This window comes from Hyla sarda, unplaced genomic scaffold (genome assembly GCF_029499605.1).
Source record: "Hyla sarda isolate aHylSar1 unplaced genomic scaffold, aHylSar1.hap1 scaffold_487, whole genome shotgun sequence".
In the NCBI taxonomy this organism is placed as follows: Eukaryota; Metazoa; Chordata; class Amphibia; order Anura; family Hylidae; genus Hyla; species Hyla sarda.
The window spans coordinates 64291-90778 of NW_026610499.1; the positions used below are offsets into that span (position 1 = coordinate 64291).

Consider the following 26488-nt stretch of genomic DNA (forward strand, 5'->3'; position numbering starts at 1 on the left):
ACCTGCCCTTCACCCACAGCACCCCCATCCTGCTCCCCCACCAGACCTGCCCTTCACCCACAGCGCCCCCATCCTACTCCCCCACCAGACCTGCCCTTCACCCACAGCGCCCCCATCTTGCTCCCCCACCAGACCTGCCCTTCACCCACAGTGCCCCCTTCCTGCTCCCCCACCAGACCTGCCCTTCACCCACAGCGCCCCCATCCTGCTCCCCCACCAGACCTGCCCTTCACCCACAGCACCCCCATCCTGCTCCCCCACCAGACCTGCCCTTCACCCACAGCGCCCCCATCCTACTCCCCCACCAGACCTGCCCTTCACCCACAGCACCCCCATCTTGCTCCCCCACCAGACCTGCCCTTCACCCACAGCGCCCCCATCCTGCTCCCCCACCAGACCTGCCCTTCACCCACAGCACCCCCATCCTGCTCCCCCACCAGACCTGCCCTTCACCCACAGCGCCCCCATCCTACTCCCCCACCAGACCTGCCCTTCACCCACAGCGCCCCCATCTTGCTCCCCCACCAGACCTGCCCTTCACCCACAGCACCCCCATCCTGCTCCCCCACCAGACCTGCCCTTCACCCACAGCGCCCCCATCCTACTCCCCCACCAGACCTGCCCTTCACCCACAGCGCCCCCATCTTGCTCCCCCACCAGACCTGCCCTTCACCCACAGTGCCCCCTTCCTGCTATTCATTCATTGAGCCCTGGACAGACTATCCACCTCCATCCAGAAACTGGCTAACCCTTGATATATGGTACACTGTGACACCCCCACCCCCTGTAAAAGACTTCATTGACCACTATTGTCCAGAGCTGCAGGACGCACAGGAGACAATGGACAATGTATACAGAGCAGGAACACCCCCATCATCTCCACCAGGAACAGAATAAGAAGGGTGGACACCCCAGTCTGAGCAATCCCATAATGCACTGTGCTGCTGAGCCTGTTTATCTAATCTTATCATGTGCGATACTGACTGCCGAGCCTGTGTATCTAATCTTATCATGTGTAATACTGTCTGTTGAGCCAGGTATCTAAGCTGCTGATGTGGGATACAGTGATGTGTGCCAGGAGGAAGCTGGGGATTAGCAGACAGTTACAGAGTAAACATTCGCTGGATCCAGGACGTCTCTGGAATTCTTCCCTGCAGTATTGGGGCCCCGTGGGCTCTAGCTGTGGGTCCCTCCAGGGGCCCGTCTTGTGTGGTCAAGAAGGGGTGAATCAGGGCAGGTATGGAGCTAAAAATAGATCTGGACAAATTTGCTTAGTGACCTCAGTGAGTGACGGGGGGACTCGGCCTATGGGGCGGGGTGGGGACGTGCACCTGCCTACAGGGGGACTCGGCCTATGGGGCGGGGTGGGGACGTGCACCTGCCTACAGGTGGCTCTAGCACCAAAACCTAACGTCACAGGCGCAGCAGACTCCAGCCGAATCACACAGGTGCAGGATGGCTTCCACTATGACAATGACTACTACTCTCCTCATCATCATCTCCTGTTCTCATCTCTTCTGTAAGTCACATCTGTAATGTATTAATGGCAGGCGGTTGCCGGGAAGTCCTGGGCTTATATATTGAGGGACATATGGATGTGTATATAGGATACCGGACCAGGTCCAGGCTGTATAGAGGGACATATGGATGTGTATATAGGATAAAGGACCAGGTCCGGGCTGTATAGAGGGATATATAGATGTGTATATAGGATACATGACCAGGTCCAGGCTGTATAGATGGACATATAGATGTGTATATAGGATAAAGGACCAGGTCCGGGCTGTATAGAGGGACATATAGATGTGTATATAGGATAACGGACCAGGTCCGGGCTGTATAGAGGGACATAGAGATGTGTATATAGGATACATGACCAGGTCCAGGCTGTATAGAGGGACATATAGATGTGTATATAGGATAACGGACCAGGTCCGGGCTGTATAGAGGGATATATAGATGTGTATATAGGATACATGACCAGGTCCAGGCTGTATAGATGGACATATAGATGTGTATATAGGATAAAGGACCAGGTCCGGGCTGTGTAGAGGGATATATAGATGTGTATATAGGATAAAGGACCAGGTCCGGGCTGTATAGATGGACATATAGATGTGTATATAGGATAAAGGACCAGGTCCAGGCTGTATAGAGGGATATATAGATGTGTATATAGGATACCGGACCAGGTCCAGGCTGTATAGAGGGACATATGGATGTGTATATAGGATAAAGGACCAGGTCCGGGCTGTATAGAGGGATATATAGATGTGTATATAGGATACATGACCAGGTCCAGGCTGTATAGATGGACATATAGATGTGTATATAGGATAAAGGACCAGGTCCGGGCTGTATAGAGGGACATATAGATGTGTATATAGGATAACGGACCAGGTCCGGGCTGTATAGAGGGACATAGAGATGTGTATATAGGATACATGACCAGGTCCAGGCTGTATAGAGGGACATATAGATGTGTATATAGGATAACGGACCAGGTCCGGGCTGTATAGAGGGATATATAGATGTGTATATAGGATACATGACCAGGTCCAGGCTGTATAGATGGACATATAGATGTGTATATAGGATAAAGGACCAGGTCCGGGCTGTGTAGAGGGATATATAGATGTGTATATAGGATAAAGGACCAGGTCCGGGCTGTATAGATGGACATATAGATGTGTATATAGGATAAAGGACCAGGTCCAGGCTGTATAGAGGGATATATAGATGTGTATATAGGATACCGGACCAGGTCCAGGCTGTATAGAGGGACATATGGATGTGTATATAGGATAAAGGACCAGGTCCGGGCTGTATAGAGGGATATATAGATGTGTATATAGGATACATGACCAGGTCCAGGCTGTATAGATGGACATATAGATGTGTATATAGGATAAAGGACCAGGTCCGGGCTGTATAGAGGGATATATAGATGTGTATATAGGATACCGGACCAGGTCCAGGCTGTATAGAGGGACATATGGATGTGTATATAGGATAAAGGACCAGGTCTGGGCTGTATAGAGGGACATATGGATGTGTATATAGGATAAAGGACCAGGTCCGGGCTGTATAGAGGGACATATGGATGTGTATATAGGATAAAGGACCAGGTCCGGGCTGTATAGAGGGACATAGAGATGTGTATATAGGATACATGACCAGGTCCAGGCTGTATAGAGGGACATATAGATGTGTATATAGGATAAAGGACCAGGTCCGGGCTGTATAGAGGGATATATAGATGTGTATATAGGATACATGACCAGGTCCAGGCTGTATAGATGGACATATAGATGTGTATATAGGATAAAGGACCAGGTCCGGGCTGTATAGAGGGATATATAGATGTGTCTATAGGATACATGACCAGGTCCGGGCTGTATAGAGGGACATATGGATGTGTATATAGGATAAAGGACCAGGTCCGGGCTGTATAGAGGGATATATAGATGTGTCTATAGGATACATGACCAGGTCCGGGCTGTATAGAGGAACATATGGATGTGTATATAGGATAAAGGACCAGGTCCGGGCTGTATAGAGGGATATATAGATGTGTCTATAGGATACATGACCAGGTCCGGGCTGTATAGAGGGACATATGGATGTGTATATAGGATAAATGACCAGGTCCGGGCTGTATAGAGGGACATATGGATGTGTATATAGGATAAAGGACCAGGTCCAGGCTGTATAGAGGGACATATGGATGTGTATATAGGATAAAGGACCAGGTCCGGGCTGTATAGAGGGATATATAGATGTGTATATAGGATACATGACCAGGTCCAGGCTGTATAGATGGACATATAGATGTGTATATAGGATAAAGGACCAGGTCCGGGCTGTGTAGAGGGATATATAGATGTGTATATAGGATACATGACCAGGTCCAGGCTGTATAGATGGACATATAGATGTGTATATAGGATAAAGGACCAGGTCCGGGCTGTATAGAGGGATATATAGATGTGTATATAGGATACATGACCAGGACCGGGCTGTATAGATGGATATATAGATGTGTATATAGGATAAAGGACCAGGTCCGGGCTGTATAGATGGACATATAGATGTGTATATAGGATCCAGGACCAGGTCTGGGCTGTATAGAGGGATATATAGATGTGTATATAGGATAAAGGACCAGGTCTGGGTTGTATAGAGGGATATATAGATGTGTACAGAGGATAAAGGACCAGGTCCGGGCTGCATAGAGGGATATATAGATGTGTATATAGGATAACAGACCATGTCTGGGCTGTATAGAGGGATATATAGATGTGTATATAGGATAAAGGACCAGGTCCGGGCTGTATAAAGGGACATATGGATGTGTATATAGGATACAGGTCCGGGCGGTATAGAGGGACATATAGATGTGTATATAGGATACAGGACCAGTTCCGGGCTGTATAGAGGGTCCGGGCTGTATAGATGGACATATAGATGTGTGTATAGGATAAAGGACCAGGTCCGGGCTGTATAGAGAGATATATAAATGTGTGTATAGGATAAAGGACCCGGTCCGGGCTGTAAAGAGAGATATATAGATGTGTATATAGGATAAAGGACCAGGTCCGGGCTGTATAGAGGGACATATGGATGTGTATATAGGATACAGGTCCGGGCTGTATAGAGGGATATATAGATGTGTATATAGGAGAAAGGACCAGGTCTGGGCTGTATAGAGGGATATATAGATGTGTATATAGGATAAAGGACCAGGTCCGGGCTGTATAGAGGGATATATAGATGTGTATATAGGATAAAGGACCAGGTCCGGGCTGTATAGAGGGATATATAGATGTGTATATAGGATAAAGGACCAGGTCTGTGCTGTATAGAGGGATATATAGATGTGTATATAGGATAATGGACCAGGTCCGGGCTGTATAGAGGGATATACAGATGTGTATATAGGATAACGGACCAGGTCCGGCCTGTATAGAGGGACATATAGATGTATATATAGGATACAGGTCCGGGCTGTATAGAGGGACATATGGATGTGTATATAGGATACAGGTCCAGGCTGTATAGATGGACATATAGATGTGTATATATGATAGAGGACCAGGTCCGGGCTGTATAGAGGGATATATAGATATGTATATAGGATACAGGACCAGGTCCGGGCTGTATAGAGGGACATATGGATGTGTATATAGGATACAGGACCAGGTCCAGGCTGTATAGAGGGATATATAGATGTGTATATAGGATAAAGGACCAGGTCTGGGCTGTATAGAGGGACATATAGATGTGTATATAGGATAAAGGACCAGGTCCGGGCTGTATAGAGGGATATATAGATGTGTATATAGGATAAAGGACCAGGTCTGGGCTGTATAGAGGGACATATAGATGTGTATATAGGATAAAGGACCAGGTCCGGGCTGTATAGAGGGATATATAGATGTATATAAAGGATACAGGACCAGGTCTGGGCTGTATAGATGGACATATAGATGTGTATATAGGATAAAGGACCAGGTCCGGGCTGTATAGAGGGACATATGGATGTGTATATAGGATACATGACCAGGTCCGGGCTGTATAGAGGGACATAGAGATGTGTATATAGGATACAGGACCAGGTCCAGGCTGTATAGAGGGATATATAGATGTGTATATAGGATAAAGGACCAGGTCTGGGCTGTATAGAGGGACATAGAGATGTGTATATAGGATAAAGGACCAGGTCCGGGCTGTATAGAGGGACATATGGATGTGTATATAGGATACAGGACCAGGTCCAGGCTGTATAGAGGGACATATGGATGTGTATATAGGATACATGACCAGGTCCGGGCTGTATAGAGGGATATATAGATGTGTATATAGGATACAGGACCAGGTCCAGGCTGTATAGAGGGACATATGGATGTGTATATAGGATAAAGGACCAGGTCCGGGCTGTATAGATGGACATATAGATGTGTATATAGGATAAAGGACCAGGTCTGGGCTGTATAGAGGGACATATGGATGTGTATATAGGATAAAGGACCAGGTCCGGGCTGTATAGATGGACATATAGATGTGTATATAGGATAAAGGACCAGGTCCAGGCTGTATAGAGGGACATATGGATGTGTATATAGGATAAAGGACCAGGTCCGGGCTGTATAGATGGACATATAGATGTGTATATAGGATAAAGGACCAGGTCCGGGCTGTATAGAGGGACATATAGATGTGTATATAGGATAAAGGACCAGGTCCGGGCTGTATAGAGGGACATATAGATGTGTATATAGGATAAAGGACCAGGTCCGGGCTGTATAGAGGGATATATAGATGTGTATAGGATAAAGGACCAGGTCTGGGCTGTATAGAGGGATATATAGATGTGTATATAGGATAAAGGACCAGGTCTGGGCTGTATAGATGGACATATAGATGTGTATATAGGATAAAGGACCAGGTCTGGGCTGTATAGATGGACATATAGATGTGTATATAGGATAAAGGACCAGGTCCGGGCTGTATAGATGGACATATAGATGTGTATATAGGATAAAGGACCAGGTCTGGGCTGTATAGATGGACATATAGATGTGTATATAGGATAAAGGACCAGGTCTGGGCTGTATAGAGGGATATATAGATGTGTATAGGATAAAGGACCAGGTCTGGGCTGTATAGAGGGATATATAGATGTGTATATAGGATAAAGGACCAGGTGGCAGTATATAGGGTGCTGGGTGTATATGAAGCAGTGATGTTTTTGCACCTTTATAACCTCCAAACATCATGTCAGCAAATACAACCTGAGCTCTGCTACATCGTCACACAGAACACAGGACACGGAGCCCTGGGCAGTAAATGAGAGAATATCGGTCATATTTGGTTAAATAAGAACAAGATGATGTAGCAGAGCTGATGGCGCACTCAGGGGATCAGTACATGGATCAGCTGTAGTGAGAGGATCTCCTCCTTATTGGGGTACATGTGGGGTACAGTGCTGCCCAATATACCCCGTGTGACACCACACACTATGAGAGGAGGTTCTGCCAATATATAATCTGATGAGACCCTTCTAATTCAGGGGTCACCCGCTCACAGTCATCTGAAAAGTTCTATACGGTCGGAGGATCTTTCATAATGACACAAAGTCAGTGACCAGAATCACCTGACCGAAAGGGAAGTGCAGAGATGAGTTAGTCTGATAAGTGACAGCACGGTGGACAGGGTGTGGAGCTGGCATCAGGCGGTGGATATCCATTCATCTGTGCGCACCCTCCAAACCCTTCTGTCCTCCAGACCCCTCTATCCTTCTCCTCCCTCCAGACTCCTCTGTCCTCCTCCTCCAGACTCCTCTGTCCTCCTCCTCCAGACCCCTCTATCCCCTCCCTCCAGACTCCTCTATCCTTCTCCTCCCTCCAGACTCCTCTGTCCTCCTCCTCCAGACCCCTCTATCCCCTCCCTCCAGACTCCTCTATCCTTCTCCTCCCTCCAGACTCCTCTGTCCTCCTCCTCCAGACCCCTCTATCCCCTCCCTCCAGACTCCTCTGTCCTCCTCCTCCAGACCCCTCTATCCCCTCCCTCCAGACCCCTCTGTCCTCCTCCTCCAGACCCCTCTATCCCCTCCCTCCAGACTCCTCTGTCCTCCTCCTCCAGACCCCTCTATCCCCTCCCTCCAGACTCCTATGTCCTCCTCCTCCAGACCTCTCTATCCCCTCCCTCCGGACTCCTCTATCCTTCTCCTCCTCCAGACCCCTCTATCCCCTCCCTCCAGATCCCTCTGTCCTCCTCCTCCAGACTCCTCTGTCCTCCTCCTCCAGACTCCTCTGTCTTCCTCCTCCAGACTCCTCTTTCCTCCTCCAGACTCCTCTGTCCTCCTCCTCCAGACTCCTCTGTCTTCCTCCTCCAGACTCCTCTTTCCTCCTCCAGACTCCTCTTCCTCCTCCAGACTCCTCTGTCCTCCTCCTCCAGACTCCTCTGTCCTGCTTCAGACTCCTCTGTCCTCCTCCTCCAGACTCCTCTGTCCTCCTCCTCCAGACTCCTCTGTCCTCCTCCCTCCAGACTCCTCTGTCCTCCTCCCTCCAGACTCCTCTGTCCTCCTCCCTCCAGACTCATCTGTCCTCCTCCTCCAGACTCCTCTGTCCCCTGCCCTCCAGACTCCTCTGTCCTCCTCCTCCTGACTCCTCTGTCCCCCCCCAGACTCCTCTATCCCCTCCTTCCGGACTCCTCTGTCCTCCTCCAGACTCCTCTATCCCCTCCCTCTGGACTCGTCTTTCCCCTCCCTCCGGACTCCTCTGTCCTCCTCCTCCAGACTCCTCTATCCCCTCCCTCTGGACTCATCTTTCCCCTCCTTCCGGACTCCTCTGTCCTCCTCCAGACTCCTCTATCCCCTCCCTCCGGACTCCTCTGTCCTCCTCCTCCAGACTCCTCTGTCCTCCTCCAGACTCCTCTATCCCCTCCCTCCGGACTCCTCTGTCCTCCTCCTCCGGACTCCTCTGTCCTCCTCCTCCAGACTCCTCTATCCCCTCCCTCTGGACTCGTCTTTCCCCTCCCTCCGGACTCCTCTGTCCTCCTCCTCCAGACTCCTCTGTCCTCCTCCTCCAGACTCCTCTGTCTTCCTCCTCCAGACTCCTCTTTCCTCCTCCTCCAGATCCCTCTGTCTTCCTCCTCCAGACTCCTCTTCCTCCTCCAGACTCCTCTGTCCTGCTCCAGACTCCTCTGTCCTCCTTCTCCAGACTCCTCTGTCCTCCTCCTCCAGACTCCTCTGTCCTCCTCCCTCCAGACTCCTCTGTCCTCCTCCCTCCAGACTCCTCTGTCCTCCTCCTCCAGACTCCTCTGTCCCCTGCCCCAGACTCCTCTATCCCCTCCTTCCGGACTCCTCTGTCCTCCTCCAGACTCCTCTATCCCCTCCCTCTGGACTCGTCTTTCCCCTCCCTCTGGACTCCTCTGTCCTCCTCCTCCAGACTCCTCTATCCCCTCCCTCCAGACTCATCTTTCCCCTCCTTCCGGACTCCTCTGTCCTCCTCCAGACTCCTCTATCCCCTCCCTCCGGACTCCTCTGTCCTCCTCCTCCAGACTCCTCTGTCCTCCTCCAGACTCCTCTATCCCCTCCCTCCGGACTCCTCTGTCCTCCTCCTCCGGACTCCTCTGTCCTCCTCCTCCAGACTCCTCTATCCCCTCCCTCTGGACTCGTCTTTCCCCTCCCTCCGGACTCCTCTGTCCTCCTCCTCCAGACTCCGCTATCCCCTCCCTCCGGACTCCTCTGTCCTCCTCCAAACATTTCTTACAGCAGTTTATCCCCCATGAGATGAAGAATAGACATGGTGACTCTGTGAATCTCTGTAGTTGGGGGGCAGTTTCAGGGAACCTCTTGAAATGATCTTTGGATGAACCCAGTAATATCCGGGGGGCTCAACGTCTCTTATGTGGAAACATTTACATGATCTAGAACAAGACAACACAGGGACCGCTGGCATAAGTGTGGCCTTCTCTGTTTCTGGGAAAGCTGGGTGCTGGTCTCTGTGTTGTGAATTCCTTTCTGTGGAGGGTTTTAGGCTGCTGAGCGCCCGATGACGCACAACGCCCCTTGGTTTGTTTATTGCATTTTCCTGCCTTAATTTCCTCCTTGTGGTGACTTACTCTCTCTCCTCTTGTTGACTTTTATTTTCAGTATTTACCCCTCAGGGCGGTTTCTGAAGCTTTTCCGTCCCTCAGATCTCTGAACCGTGTACGACCTTTCTGCAGGCTTTTGGGTTCTTTATTCTTCATCTACCTCAAGTATTTGGGATAACAGTGGTGGACTGGGAACACACAGATTATGGGGTCCTGTATATACAGGGGGGTCCTGTACAGAGGGGTTATAGGGTCCTGTATATACAGAGGGGTCCTGTACAGAGGGGTTATAGGGTCCCGTATATACAGAGGGGTCCTGTACAGAGGGGTTATAGGGTCCTGTATATACAGAGGGGTCCTGTACAGAGGGGTCATGGGGTCCTGTATATACAGAGGGGTCCTGTACAGAGGGGTCATGGGGTCCTGTATATACAGAGGGGTCCTGTACAGAGGGGTTATAGGGTCCTGTATATACAGGGGGGTCCTGTACAGAGGGGTTATAGGGTCCTGTATATACAGAGGGGTCCTGTACAGAGGGGTTATGGGGTCCTGTATATACCGAGGGGTCCTGTACAGAGGGGTTATAGGGTCCTGTATATACAGAGGGGTCCTGTACAGAGGGGTTATGGGGTCCTGTATATACCGAGGGGTCCTGTACAGAGGGGTTATAGGGTCCTGTATATACAGAGGGGTCCTGTACAGAGGGGTTATAGGGTCCTGTATATACAGAGGGGTCCTGTACAGAGGGGTTATAGGGTCCTGTATATACAGAGGGGTCCTGTACAGAGGGGTTATAGGGTCCTGTATATACAGAGGGGTCCTGTACAGAGGGCTCATGGGGTCCTGTATATACAGAGGGGTCCTGTACAGAGGGGTTATGGGGTCCTGTATATACAGAGGGGTCCTGTACAGAGGGGTTATAGGGTCCTGTATATACAGAGGGGTCCTGTACAGAGGGGTTATAGGGTCCTGTATATACAGAGGGGTCCTGTACAGAGGGGTTATAGGGTCCTGTATATACAGAGGGGTCCTGTACAGAGGGGTTATAGGGTCCTGTATATACAGAGGGGTCCTGTACAGAGGGGTTATAGGGTCCTGTATATACAGAGGGGTCCTGTACAGAGGGGTTATAGGGTCCTGTATATACAGAGGGGTCCTATACAGAGGGGTTATAGGGTCCTGTGTATATAGAGGGGTCCTGTACAGAGGGGTTATGGGGTCCTGTATATACAGAGGGGTCCTGTACAGAGGGGTTATGGGGTCCTGTATATATAGAGGGGTCCTGTACAGAGGGGTTATGGGGTCCTGTATATACAGAGGGGTCCTGTATAGAGGGGTCATGGGGTCCTGTATATACAGAGGGGTCCTGTACAGAGGGGTTATGGGGTCCTATATATATAGAGGGGTCCTGTACAGAGGGGTTATAGGGTCCTGTATATACAGAGGGGTCCTGTACAGAGGGGTTATGGGGTCCTGTATATACAGAGGGGTCCTGTACAGAGGGGTTATAGGGTTCTGTATATACAGAGGGGTCCTGTACAGAGGGGTTATGGGGTCCTGTATATACAGAGGGGTCCTGTACAGAGGGGTTATGGGGTCCTGTATATACAGAGAAGTCCTGTACAGAGGGGTTATGGGGTCCTGTATATACAGAGGGGTCCTGTACAGAGGGGTTATGGGGTCCTGTATATACAGAGGGGTCCTGTACAGAGGGGTTATGGGGTCCTGTATATACAGAGGGGTCCTGTACAGAGGGGTTATAGGGTTCTGTATATACAGAGGGGTCCTGTACAGAGGGGTTATGGGGTCCTATATATACAGAGGGGTCCTGTACAGAGGGGTTATAGGGTTCTGTGTATATATATATATATATATATATAGAGGGGTCCTGTACAGAGGGGTTATAGGGTCCTGTATATACCGAGGGGTCCTGTACAGAGGGGTTATGGGGTCCTGTATATACCGAGGGGTCCTGTACAGAGGGGTTATGGGGTCCTGTATATACAGAGGGGTCCTGTACAGAGGGGTTATAGGGTCCTGTATATATAGAGGGGTCCTGTACAGAGGGGTTATGGGGTCCTGTATATACAGAGGGGTCCTGTACAGAGGGGTTATAGGGTCCTGTATATACAGAGGGGTCCTGTACAGAGGGGTTATAGGGTCCCGTATATACAGAGGGGTCCTGTACAGAGGGGTTATAGGGTCCTGTATATACAGAGGGGTCCTGTACAGAGGGGTTATAGGGTCCTGTATATACAGAGGGGTCCTGTACAGAGGGGTTATGGGGTCCTGTATATACAGAGAAGTCCTGTACAGAGGGGTTATAGGGTCCTGTATATACAGAGGGGTCCTGTACAGAGGGGTTATAGGGTCCTGTATATACAGAGGGGTCCTGTACAGAGGGGTCATGGGGTCCTGTATATACAGAGGGGTCCTGTACAGAGGGGTTATAGGGTCCTGTATATACAGAGGGGTCCTGTACAGAGGGGTTATAGGGTCCTGTATATACAGAGGGGTCCTGTACAGAGGGGTCATGGGGTCCTGTATATACAGAGGGGTCCTGTACAGAGGGGTTATGGGGTCCTGTATATATAGAGGGGTCCTGTACAGAGGGGTTATGGGGTCCTGTATATACAGAGGGGTCCTGTACAGAGGGGTCATGGGGTCCTGTGTATATAGAGGGGTCCTGTACAGAGGGGTTATAGGGTCCTGTATATACAGATGGGTCCTGTACAGAGGGGTTATGGGGTCCTGTACAGAGGGGTTATGGGGTCCTGTATATATAGAGGGGTCCTGTACAGAGGGGTTATGGGGTCCTGTATATACAGAGGGGTCCTGTACAGAGGGGTTATGGGGTCCTGTATATACAGAGGGGTCCTGTACAGAGGGGTTATGGGGTCCTGTACAGAGGGGTTATGGGGTCCTGTATATATAGAGGGGTCCTGTACAGAGGGGTTATGGGGTCCTGTATATACAGAGGGGTCCTGTACAGAGGGGTTATAGGGTCCTGTATATACAGAGGGGTCCTGTACAGAGGGGTTATGGGGTCCTGTACAGAGGGGTTATGGGGTCCTGTATATACAGAGGGGTCCTATACAGAGGGGTTATAGGGTCCTGTATATATAGAGGGGTCCTGTACAGAGGGGTTATGGGGTCCTGTATATACAGAGGGGTCCTGTACAGAGGGGTTATAGGGTCCTGTATATACAGAGGGGTCCTGTACAGAGGGGTTATGGGGTCCTGTACAGAGGGGTTATGGGGTCCTGTATATACAGAGGGGTCCTATACAGAGGGGTTATAGGGTCCTGTATATATAGAGGGGTCCTGTACAGAGGGGTTATGGGGTCCTGTATATACAGAGGGGTCCTGTACAGAGGGGTTATAGGGTTCTGTATATACAGAGGGGTCCTGTACAGAGGGGTTATGGGGTCCTGTATATACAGAGGGGTCCTGTACAGAGGGGTTATGGGGTCCTGTATATACAGAGGGGTCCTGTACAGAGGGGTTATAGGGTTCTGTATATACAGAGGGGTCCTGTACAGAGGGGTTATGGGGTCCTGTATATACAGAGGGGTCCTGTACAGAGGGGTTATAGGGTTCTGTATATACAGAGGGGTCCTGTACAGAGGGGTTATAGGGTCCTGTATATACAGAGGGGTCCTGTACAGAGGGGTTATGGGGTCCTGTATATACCGAGGGGTCCTGTACAGAGGGGTTATGGGGTCCTGTATATACAGAGGGGTCCTGTACAGAGGGGTTATAGGGTCCTGTATATACCGAGGGGTCCTGTACAGAGGGGTTATGGGGTCCTATATATATAGAGGGGTCCTGTATACATAGAGGGGTCCTGTACAGAGGGGTTATGGGGTCCTGTATATATAGAGGGGTCCTGTACAGTTATGGGGGGTTATGGGGGGTCTTTACGGATGATTTCCTTCTTCTGATAGGAGGTAAAATGTTGGATCTAGCACCTATCTGACGTCTGTAGAGCAGTCTGGTCACATGAAGACGCTGCACGCCTGGTGACTATAGGGAATGATATATGAACGTAGCTGTTCATGGTCCATTCTGCTGATAGTCGCTCTGGACATTTTGTTTTGTATCTGAAGGGGGTGCAGTCACATCCAGTGTCTGAGGGTTCCCACATGGACAACAGTATTATGAGTGTTATGTGATGGCCGGAGGGTGCAGAGTTCTCATTGGGGTATAAGGTCGTACTCATTGTACTGTCCAGTCAAGAGTTCTCGATGTTCCCTGTGGGGCCATCATACTCCATATGGGAGTGAGATTTATGCCCCTGTGACCAATGGCTGGTCGCATCTTTGACCTAGCTAGGACTGAAGGATGAGTTGTAGATAGTGAGGTGGGGGTCCTGTCCTGTGCTCGAGGCACTTATATAAAGATCAGGCTGGAGGACATAGTCCTGGATGTAGATAGTGGGGTCCTGTACTGTCCTGTCAGCACGTGTATAGAGATCAGACTGGAGGACACAGTCCTGGATGTAGATAGTGGGGTCCTGTGCTGGAGGCACTTGTATAGAGATCAGACTGGAGAACACAGTCCTAGATTTAGATAGTGGGGTCCTGTACTGTGCTGGAGGCACTTGTATAGAGATCAGACTGGAGGACACAGTCCTGGATGTAGATAGTGGGGTCCTGTCCTGGAGGCACTTGTATAAAGATCAGGCTGGAGGACATAGTCCTGGATGTAGATAGTGGGGTCCTGTACTGTCCTGTCAGCACGTGTATAGAGATCAGACTGGAGGACACAGTCCTGGATGTAGATAGTGGGGTCCTGTGCTGGAGGCACTTGTATAGAGATCAGGCTGGAGGACACAGTCCTAGATGTAGATAGTGGGGTCCTGTACTGTGCTGGAGGCACTTGTATAGAGATCAGACTGGAGAACACAGTCCTAGATGTAGATAGTGGGGTCCTGTACTGTCCTGGAGGCACTTGTATAGAGATCAGACTGGAGGACACAGTCCTGGATGTAGATAGTGGGGTCCTGTGCTGGAGGCACTTGTATAGAGATCAGACTGGAGAACACAGTCCTAGATGTAGATAGTGGGGTCCTGTACTGTCCTGGAGGCACTTGTATAGAGATAACACTGGAGGACACAGTCCTGGATGTAGATAGTGGGGTCCTGTACTGTGCTGGAGGCACTTGTATAGAGATAACACTGGAGGACACAGTCCTGGATGTAGATAGTGGGGTCCTGTACTGTGCTGGAGGCACTTGTATAGAGATGAGGCCGGAGGACACAGTCCTGGATGTAGATAGTGGGGTCCTGTCCTGGAGGCACTTGTATAGAGATCAGATTGGAGGACACAGTCCTGGATGTAGATAGTGGGGTCCTGTACTGTGCTGGAGGCACTTGTATAGAGATAACACTGGAGGACACAGTCCTGGATGTAGATAGTGGGGTCCTGTCCTGTGCTTGAGGCACTTGTATAGAGATCAGATTGGAGGACACAGTCCTGGATGTAGATAGTGGGGTCCTGTACTGGAGGAACTTGTATAGAGATCAGATTGGAGGACACAGTCCTGGATGTAGATAGTGGGGTCCTGTACTGTGCTGGAGGCACTTGTATAGAGATCAGGCCGGAGGACACAGTCCTGGATGTAGATAGTGGGGTCCTGTCCTGGAGGCACTTGTATAGAGATAACACTGGAGGACACAGTCCTGGATGTAGATAGTGGGGTCCTGTACTGTGCTGGAGGCACTTGTATAGAGATAACACTGGAGGACACAATCCTGGATGTAGATAGTGGGGTCCTGTACTGTGCTGGAGGCACTTGTATAGAGATCAGGCTGGAGGAAACAGTCCTGGATGTAGATAGTGGGGTCCTGTGCTGGAGGTACTTGTATAGAGATAACACTGGAGGACACAATCCTGGATGTAGATAGTGGGGTCCTGAACTGTCCTGGAGGCACTTGTATAGAGATCAGGCTGGAGGACATAGTCCTGGATGTAGATAGTGGGGTCCTGTGCTGGAGGCACTTGTATAGAGATCAGGCTGGAGGACACAGTCCTGGATGTAGATAGTGGGGTCCTGTACTGCGCTGGAGGCACTTGTATAGAGATCAGGCCGGAGGACACAGTCCTGGATGTAGATAGTGGGGTCCTGTCCTGGAGGCACTTGTATAGAGATCAGACTGGAGGACTTAGTCCTGGACGTAGATAGTGGGGTCCTGTCCTGTGCTTGAGGCACTTGTATAGAGATCAGATTGGAGGACACAGTCCTGGATGTAGATAGTGGGGTCCTGTACTGGAGGAACTTGTATAGAGATCAGATTGGAGGACACAGTCCTGGATGTAGATAGTGGGGTCCTGTACTGTGCTGGAGGCACTTGTATAGAGATCAGGCCAGAGGACACAGTCCTGGATGTAGATAGTGGGGTCCGGTCCTGTCCTGGAGGCACTTGTATAGAGATCAGACTGGAGGACACAGTCCTGGATGTAGATAGTGGGGTCCTGTCCTGTGCTTGAGGCACTTGTATAGAGATCAGGCTGGAGGACATAGTCCTGGATGTAGATAGTGGGGTCCTGTGCTGGAGGCACTTGTATAGAGATCAGGCTGGAGGACACAGTCCTGGATGTAGATAGTGGGGTCCTGTCCTGTGCTGGAGGCACTTGTATAGAGATCAGGCTGGAGGACATAGTCCTGGATGGAGATAGTGGGGTCCTGTGCTGGAGGCACTTGTATAGAGATCAGGCTGGAGGACACAGTCCTGGATGTAGATAGTGGGGTCCTGTACTGTGCTGGAGGCACTTGTATAGAGATCAGGCTGGAGGACACAGTCCTGGATGTAGATAGTGGGGTCCTGTCCTGTCGGCACTTGTATAGAGATCAGGCTGGAGGACATAGTCCTGGATGTAGATAGTGGGGTCCTGTGCTGGAGGCACTTGTATAGAGATCAGACTGGAGGACACAGTCCTGGATGGAGATAGTGGGGTCCAGTACTGTGCTGGAGGCACTTGTATAGAGATCAGGCTGGAGGACATAGTCCTGGATGTAGATAGTGGGGTCCTGTGCTGGAGGCACTTGTATAGAGATCAGGCTGAGGACACAGTCCTGGATGTAGATAGTGGGGCCCTGTACGGTCCTGGAGGCACTTGTATAGAAATAACGCTGGAGGACACAGTCCTGGATGTAGATAGTGGGGTCCTGTACTGTGCTGGAGGCACTTGTATAGAAATAACGCTGGAGGACACAGTCCTGGCTGTAGATAGTGGGGTCCTGTCCTGTCCTGGAGGCACTTGTATAGAGATCAGGCTGGAGGACACAGTCCTGGATGTAGATAGTGGGGTCCTGTACTGTGCTGGAGGCACTTGTATAGAAATAACGCTGGAGGACACAGTCCCGGATGTAGATAGTGGGGTCCTGTACTGTCCTGGAGGCACTTGTATAGAGATCAGGCTGGAGGACACAGTCCTGGATGTAGATAGTGGGGTCCTGTACTGGAGGCACTTGTATAGAGATCAGGCTGGAGGACACAGTCCTGGATGTAGATAGTGGGGGCCTGTCCTGTCCTGGAGGCGCTTGTATAGAGATCAGACTGGAGGACACAGTCCTGGATGTAGATAGTGGGGTCCTGTACTGGAGGCACTTGTATAGAGATAACACTGGAGGACACAGTCCTGGATGTAGATAGTGGGGTCCTGTACTGTGCTAGAGGCACTTGTATAGAGAGCAGGCTGGAGGACACAGTCCTGGATGTAGATAGTGGGGTCCTGTCCTGTACTGGAGGCACTTGTATAGAGATAACACTAGAGGACACAGTCCTGGATGTAGATAGTGGGGTCCTCTAGAGATCAGGCTGGAGGACACAGTCCTGGATGTAGATAGTGGGGTCCTGTCCTGTACTGGAGGCGCTTGTATAGAGATCAGACTGGAGGACACAGTCCTGGATGTAGATAGTGGGGTCCTGTACTGTCCTGGAGGCACTTGTATAGAGATCAGACTGGAGGACATAGTCCTGGATGTAGATAGTGGGGTCCTGTCCTGGAGGCACTTGTATAGAGATCAGGCTGGAGGACACAGTCCTGGATGTAGATAGTGGGGTCCTGTGCTGGAGGCACTTGTATAGAGATCAGGCTGGAGGACACAGTCCTGGATGTAGATAGTGGGGTGCTGTACTGTCCTGGAGGCACTTGTATAGAGATCAGACTGGAGGACATAGTCCTGGATGTAGATAGTGGGGTCCTGTCCTGTCGGCACTTGTATAGAGATCAGACTGGAGGACATAGTCCTGGATGTAGATAGTGGGGTCCTGTCCTGGAGGCACTTGTATAGAGATCAGACTGGAGGACACAGTCCTGGATGTAGATAGTGGGGCCCTGTCCTGTCCTGGAGGCACTTGTATAGAGATCAGACTGGAGGACACAGTCCTGGATGTAGATAGTGGGGCCCTGTACTGTGCTGTAGGCGCTTGTATAGAGATCAGGCTGGAGGACACAGTCCTGGATGTAGATAGTGGGGTCCTGTCCTGGAGACACTTGTATAGAGATCAGACTGGAGGACACAGTCCTGGATGTAGATAGTGGGGTCCGGTCCTGTCCTGGAGGCACTTGTATAGAGATCAGACTGGAGGACACAGTCCTGGATGTAGATAATGGGGTCCTGTGCTGGAGGCACTTGTATAGAGATCAGACTGGAGGACACAGTCCTGGATGTAGATAGTGGGGTCCTGTCCTGGAGGCACTTGTATAGAGATCAGACTGGAGGACACAGTCCTGGATGTAGATAGTGGGGTCCGGTCCTGTCCTGGAGGCACTTGTATAGAGATCAGACTGGAGGACACAGTCCTGGATGTAGATAATGGGGTCCTGTGCTGGAGGCACTTGTATAGAGATCAGTCCTGGATGTAGATAGTGGGGTCCTGTGCTGGAGGCACTTGTATAGAGATCAGTCCTGGATGTAGATAGTGGGGTCCTATGCTGGAGGCACTTGTATAGAGATTAGACTGGAGGACACAGTCCTGGATGTAGATAGTGGGGTCCTGTGCTGGAGGCACTTGTATAGAGATCAGTCCTGGATGTAGATAGTGGGGTCCTGTGCTGGAGGCACTTGTATAGAGATCAGACTGGAGGACATAGTCCTGGATGTAGATAGTGGGGTCCTGTGCTGGAGGCACTTGTATAGAGATCAGTCCTGGATGTAGATAGTGGGGTCCTATGCTGGAGGCACTTGTATAGAGATCAGACTGGAGGACACAGTCCTGGATGTAGATAGTGGGGTCCTGTGCTGGAGGCACTTGTATAGAGATCAGTCCTGGATGTAGATAGTGGGGTCCTGTGCTGGAGGCACTTGTATAGAGATCAGACTGGAGGACACAGTCCTGGATGTAGATAGTGGGGTCCTGTGCTGGAGGCACTTGTATAGAGATCAGTCCTGGATGTAGATAGTGGGGTCCTGTGCTGGAGGCACTTGTATAGAGATCAGACTGGAGGACACAGTCCTGGATGTAGATAGTGGGGTCCTGTGCTGGAGGCACTTGTATAGAGATTAGACTGGAGGACACAGTCCTGGATGTAGATAGTGGGGTCCTGTCCTGTCCTGGAGGCACTTGTTATGGGCCTGCACTCCTCCAGGTGTAGCAGAGGGGGCACTCCAGCACTGTAAAGGAGGCTGAGATGGGGGGGAGATGGCTGAACCATGACAGTAGCCGACCAGTAAATACTTCACAGTGGTCTTGGCATGGTGCGCCCCCCACAGGGGCCATGCATTCTCTTCTGCCTGCTCACCCCAACCTAGTACATACCTGCCTGAGATCTGTCACATGATGGGAGTTGTAATGTGGGATGAGATCTGTCACATGATGGGAGTTGTAATGTCGGATGAGATCTGTCACATGATGGGAGTTGTAATGTCGGATGAGATCTGTCACATGATGGGAGTTGTAATGTCGGATGAGATCTGTCACATGATGGGAGTTGTAATGTGGGATGAGATTTGTCACATGATGGGAGTTGCAATGTGGGATGAGATCTGTCACATGATGGGAGTTGTAATGTCGGATGAGATCTGTCACATGATGGGAGTTGTAATGTCGGATGAGATCTGTCACATGATGGGATTTGTAATGTGGGATGAGATCTGTCACATGATGGGAGTTGTAATGTCGGATGAGATCTGTCACATGATGGGAGTTGTAATGTCGGATGAGATCTGTCACATGATGGGATTTGTAATGTGGGATGAGATCTGTCACATGATGGGAGTTGTAATGTGGGATGAGATTTGTCACATGATGGGAGTTGTAATGTCGGATGAGATCTGTCACATGATGGGATTTGTAATGTGGGATGAGATCTGTCACATGATGGGAGTTGTAATGTTGTATGAGATATGTCCCATGATGGGAGTTGTAATGTTGGATGAGATCTGTCACATGATGGGAGTTGTAATGTTGGATGAGATCTGTCAAATGATGGGAGTTGTAATGTCGGATGAGATCTGTCACATGATGGGAGTTGTAATGTGGGATGAGATCTGTCCCATGATGGGAGTTGTAATGTTGGATGAGATCTGTCACATGATGGGAGTTGTAATGTGGGATGAGATCTGTCACATGATGGGAGTTGTAATGTCGGATGAGATCTGTCACATGATGGGAGTTGTAATGTGGGATGAGATCTGTCACATGATGGGAGTTGTAATGTGGGATGAGATCTGTCACATGATGGGAGTTGTAATGTCGGATGAGATCTGTCACATGATGGGAGTTGTAATGTTGGATGAGATCTGTCACATGATGGGAGTTGTAATGTCGGATGAGATCTGTCACATGATGGGAGTTGTAATGTTGGATTATATCTGTCACAGTCTTATCCTCTCTCTGTGGTCTGTTCTCTCCACAGTCTCATTCTCTCTCCGTGGTCTGTTCTCTCTCCAGTCTCATCCTCCCTCAGTGGTCTGTTCTCTCCACAGTCTCATCCTCCCTCAGTAGTCTCTTCTCTTTCCATAGTCTCATTCTCTCTCCGTGGTCTGTTCTCTCTCCAGTCTTATCCTCCCTCCGTGGTCTCTTCTCTCTCCATAGCCTCATTCTCTCTCCGTGGTCTGTTCTCTCTCCAGTCTCATCCTCCCTCAGTGGTCTGTTCTCTCCACAGTCTCATCCTCCCTCCGTGGTCTCTTCTCTCTACACAGTCTCATGCTTCCTCCATGGTCAGGTCTTTTTCTCTCTCCACAGTGTTGTCCTCATTTCTGGTCAGGTCTGTTCTCTCTCTCTCTCTCTACAGTCTCAACCTCCCTCCATGGTCAGGTCCATTGTCTCTCTACAGTCTTGTCCTCTGGTCATAGTCAGGTCAGTTGGCTCTCCACAGTCTTGTCCTCTGGTCATAGTCAGGTATGTTTTCTCTCTCCACAGTCTCGTTCTCTGGTCATGGTAAGGTCTGTTATCTCTCCACAGTCTTGTCCTCTCGCCAGGGTCAGGTCTGTTGTCTCTCCACATTATCGTCCTCACTTCATGGTCAGGTCTGTTCTCTCTCCACAGTCTTGTTCTCTCTCCACAGTCTTGTCCTTCCTCCATGTTGAGGTCTGTTGTCTCTCCACAGTCTCGTCCTCTGGTCATGGTCAGCTCAGTTGGCTCTCCACGGTCTTGTCCTTACTCCACGGTCAGGTCTGTTCTCTCTCCACAGTCTTGTTCTCTCTCCATGGTCAGGTCTGTTCTCTCTCTCCACAGTCTTGTCCTCTGGTCATGGTCAGGTCTGTTTTCTCTCTCTACAGTCTTGTCCTCCCACCATGGTCAGGTCTGTTGCCTCTCCACAGTATCGTCCTCACTCCATGGTCAGGTCTGTTCTCTCTCCACAGTCTCATCCTTCCTCCATGGTCAGGTCTGTTTTCTCTCCAAAGTCTCGTTCTCTCTCCATGGTCAGGTCTGTTCATTCTCCACAGTCTTGTCCTCTGGTCATGGTCAGGTCAGTTGGCTCTACACAGTCTTGTCCTTCCTCCATGGTCAGGTCTGTTCTCTCTCCACAGTCTCGTTCTCTCTCCATGGTCCGGTTTGTTCTCTCTCCACAGTCTCGTTCTCTCTCCATGGTCCGGTCTGTTCTCTCTCCACAGTCTCATCCTCTGGTCATGGTCAGGTCAGTTGGCTCTCCACAGTCTTGTCCTTCCTCTATGTTCATGTCTGTTCTCTCTCCACAGTCTTGTCCTCTCGCCAGGGTCAGGTCTGTTTTCTCTCTCTCTCCAATTTGTCCTCCCACCATGGTCAGGTCTGTTGCCTCTCTACATTACCGTCCTCACTCCATGGTCAGGTCTGTTCTCTCTCCACAGTCTTGTTCTCTCTCCATGGTCAGGTCTGTTCTCTCTCCATGGTCAGGTCTGTTCTCTCTCCACAGTCTTGTCCTTCCTCCATGTTGAGGTCTGTTGTCTCTCCACAGTCTTGTCCTTCCTCTATGGTAAGGTCTGTTCTCTCTCCACAGTCTTGTCCTCTGGTCATGGTCAGGTCTGTTTTCTCTCTCTACAGTCTTGTCCTCCCACCATGGTCAGGTCTGTTGCCTCTCCACAGTATCGTCCTCACTCCATGGTCAGGTCTGTTCTCTCTCCACAGTCTCATCCTTCCTCCATCGTCAGGTCTGTTTTCTCTCCAAAGTCTTGTTCTCTCTCCATGGTCAGGTCTGTTCATTCTCCACAGTCTTGTTCTCTCTCCATGGTCTGGTCTGTTCTCTCTCCACAGTCTCATCCTCTGGTCATGGTCAGGTCAGTTGGCTCTCCACAGTCTTGTCCTTCCTCTATGCTCAGGTCTGTTCTCTCTCCACAGTCTTGTCCTTCCTCTATGTTTAGGTCTGTTCTCTCTCTACAGTCTCGTTCTCTAGTCATGGTCAGGTCTGTTCTCTCTCCACAGTCTCGTTTTCTGGTCATAGTCAGGCCTGTTCTTTCTGCACAGTCTTGTTCTGTGGTAATGGTCAGATCTGTTCTCTCTCCACAATCTCGTTCTCTGGTCATGGTCCGGTCTGTTCTCCCTCCACAGTCTCGTTCTCTGGTCATGGTCTCCGACTAGTCTTTCTTCTGTCATTCTCCTACTCCAAGTGAATTCTGACCAAACACATGTGTTTTTGGCACCAGCTCCTACATCTTAAACCAGTGACATGTACTGAAAGAAGGAGAAAGGAGAAGTTGAAAGACGTGGGAGAGAAGAGACTCCATTTAATGTTTTATGTATAAACATAGAGAAAGTTCCACATGGCCAAAAAGCTCTGTAGAGGGTTATTGATGTTAGAGGTTAATTGTCCAGAACTTGGGGTGTGAAGTTCGGACATAAACAGATGTTTCAGCATAGGCAAGAGAAGGAGGGATCTGGTTGGTACCGTGTTTTGGGTCACTTCCTGCCCATCGTTATCTATGAATGGACCAAATCCAAGTACCCAACGGGGAGACACCTAGAGATGAGATCCATCACATCAGGATCTGCTTATACAGGACAAAGTGGTCATCATTGAGGTGTCACCCAAATATCCACAGGAAATATGGGAAACAGGAACCAAAGAAGGGCACAAAGATGAGTGGTTTAATGTATTTATCTCTATTTCAGATACAAACGCACAATCAGATGGAAGTACAACACAACCAATCACAACGGGTCTTCAAAATGCAACAGTTGTAACAACACCAGACAATGTCACAGTAACCACTGCACGCAATGTTACAACAACAGCAGGTCAAAATACAACAGTACTCACCACATCCGGTCCTCAGAATACCACAGCCAATACAACTGGTGGTACCAGTGCTACTGTACTCACTACAACCAGTTCTCAGAATATCACAGCCAATACAACTGGAAGTACTATTATTACTGTACTCACCACAACCAGTCCTCATAATACCACAGCCAATACAACTGGAGGTACTATTATTACTGTACTCACCACAACCAGTCCTCATAATACCACAACCAATACAACTGGAGGTACTATTGTTACAGTACCCACCATAACCAGTCCTCATAATACCACAGCCAATACAACTGGAGGTACTATTGTTACTGTACTTGCCACAATCAGTCCTCAGAATACCACAGCCAATATAACTGGAGGTACTATTGTTACTGTACTCACCACAACCAGTCCTCATAATACCACAGCCAATACAACTGGAGGTACCAGTGCTACTGTACTCACCACAACCAGTCCTCATAATACCACAGCCAATACAACTGGTGGTACCAGTGCTACTGTACTCACCACAACCAGTCCTCAGAATACCACAGCCAATACAACTGGAGGAACAATTGTTACTCTACCCACCACAACCAGTCCTCAGAATACCACAGCCAATACAACTGGAGGTACTATTGTTACTATACTCACCACAGTCAGTCCTCAGAATACCACAGCCAATACAACTGGAGGTACTATTTTTACTGTACTCACCACAACTAGTCCTCAGAATACCACAGCCAATACAACTGGAGGCACTATTGTTACTGTACTCACCACAGCCAGTCCTCAGAATACCACAGCCAATACAACTGGAGGTACTATTGTTACTGTACCCACCACAACCAGTCCTCAGAATACCACAGCCAATACAACTGGAGGTACTATTGTTACTGTACCCACCACAACCAGTCCTCAGAATACCACAGCCAATACAACTGTTGGTACTATTGTTACTGTCCCCACCACAATTAGTCCTCAGAATACCACAGCCAATACAACTGGAGGTACTATTGTTACTGTGCCCACCACAACCAGTCCTCAGAATACCACAGCCAATACAACTGGAGGTTCTATTGTTACTGTGCACACCACAACCAGTCCTCAGAATACCACAGCCAATGCAACTGGAGGTACCAGTGCTACTGTACTCACCACAACCAGTCCTCAGAATACCACAGCCAATACAACTGGAGGTACTATTGTTACTGTACTTACCACAGCCAGTCCTCAGAATACCACAGCCAATACAACTGGAGGTACCAGTGCTACTGTACTCACCACAACTAGTCCTCAGAATACCACAGCCAAAACAACTGGAGGTACCATTATTACTGTACTCACCATAACTAGTCCTCAGAATACCACAGCCAATACCACTGGAGGTACCATTATTACAGTACTCACCACAATTAGTCCTCAGAATACCACACCCAATACAACTGGAGGTACTATTGTTACAGTAACCACAACAAGCCCAAATACTAAAACACACCAAAATGAAACAGGACCCACAACAAGTCCTCACAGCAACTCAACCGCAAGTGTCAAAGCCACTGAACACACCACAACGACAGCATCTACCCAACCAGCAATTACGAACATCTACATACAAATGCATATTATCAATGTTGATTACTCCGTCTTCCTGACTGACCCCACCACTGAACCTTTTAAGACCCTGGAGGCTAGAATTAAACAAGCGGTAAGTAGCCTTGTAGTGGTATTGGTTAAACGCTTTTTTTTTTTGCTTATTATTATACAGATTTTGATACTTTTGTCTCCTGCAGTTCAATGATGTCTATAACTGTTCCACCTGCTCCACCAATAAGACATATGCTGGAGTATTCATTCTGACTTTCAGGTGAGTACCGTGAGAAACTCTTTACACTATGGTGAAGACAATGGAGGCCATCACATTATTGATGACCAACAGGCTAAATACCATGGCACAGTCTGGCCTTCAGCCACCAGTGAGTGGCCACCCATAGTGTTCACGATGCTTCCTTATACAGTGTTTTCCTTCTTTGGCAAGTAATATAATGTTTTCTCCTATCAGCCCTGGATCTGTGATCGCCGACACTAGAGTGGAATTTACAGGGTCTCAAAGTGCAGCAGAGGCCCAAACAATCCTAGATAATGCGCTGTCCAAAAACGAAAACACGATCAGTGGACTCCAAGTAGGCAGTTCACAAGGTAAGAATTATGGGTCTCAACTGTAGGGCTACATAAAATATACCAATATTATCAGGATGTGACTATGGTTCTCGTCTTTACAGTCAGTTCCTCTCCAATATCATCAAGTGCCACCCCATCATCCACAGTCCCTGGGTGGGGAATCGCTCTTCTGGTTCTTGCTGCTGTCATCCTGCTGGTTGCCATTGTTTTCCTTTTGATCATGGTGAGTTTAATCCCCAATCTACATAATTTAACTTTGACTGTGACTGAGGGATGGGACCATCGTGACCTATGAAGAGCATTAGCCCAGTTACCACCATAAATGATGAGTAAAGGACTAAAGTCCATGTTGTCATCATTCATCAGTTCTGGTTCTCCAGAGGTCGTCTCATGGCTCCTGTTGTCCCTCCTACATTCACTTGTCCCCTGTTTACTCTGTCTTCTCCTCAGTCGGTCATGCTATGCAGAAGAAGGTCTCGAGGGTACATGGATGTTTTTGCGACACGTGGCTCCTACCACTCCATGAATGACTATACATCCTACCAAACACATGGACGTTATGTGGCCCCAGCCAAACTTGAGGTAAGTTCTAGCAAAAAAAAAAAATAGGATGGTGGGAGCTACCCTTTAATTTTATTGGAATGAGACAGTAGAGAATTAAACAGACTTCCAAAAATGATGTAGAACCAGACCAGATGCAGATGTTGTGGTTCTATCTGTGAAGGAGTCTATTGTCAAGTAAATTGTGGCTCAGTGAATAGAGGTGGCTCTTCTCAGGGCCGGTGGTTGCATGTATAGAGGTGGCTCCGTTCAGGGCCAGTGGTTCCATGTATAGAGGTGGCTCCTCTCAGGGCCAGTGGTTCCATGTATAGAGGTGGCTCCTCTCAGGGCCAGTGGTTCCATGTATAGAGGTGGCTCCTCTCAGGGCCAGTGGTTCCATGTATAGAGGTGGCTCCTCTCAGGGCCAGTGGTTCCATGTATAGAGGTGGCTCCTCCCAGGGTCAGTAGTTTCATGTTTAGAGGTGGCTCTTCTCCTCTGATACTG

General features: G+C 49.4%; 1 protein-coding gene across 1 annotated transcript; it reads left to right on the top strand.

Annotated features, from left to right (window-relative positions):
* Positions 1–714: 714 nt before the first annotated feature.
* LOC130336635 (mucin-2-like) lies at positions 715–26488 on the top strand. The gene is made up of 6 exons (XM_056553934.1): positions 715–1519; positions 23139–24970; positions 25056–25129; positions 25325–25461; positions 25545–25666; positions 25894–26488. The coding sequence occupies exons 1-6, from the start codon at positions 1456–1458 to the stop codon at positions 26050–26052; spliced, it is 2388 nt and encodes a 795-aa protein (XP_056409909.1). The 5' UTR covers positions 715–1455; the 3' UTR covers positions 26053–26488.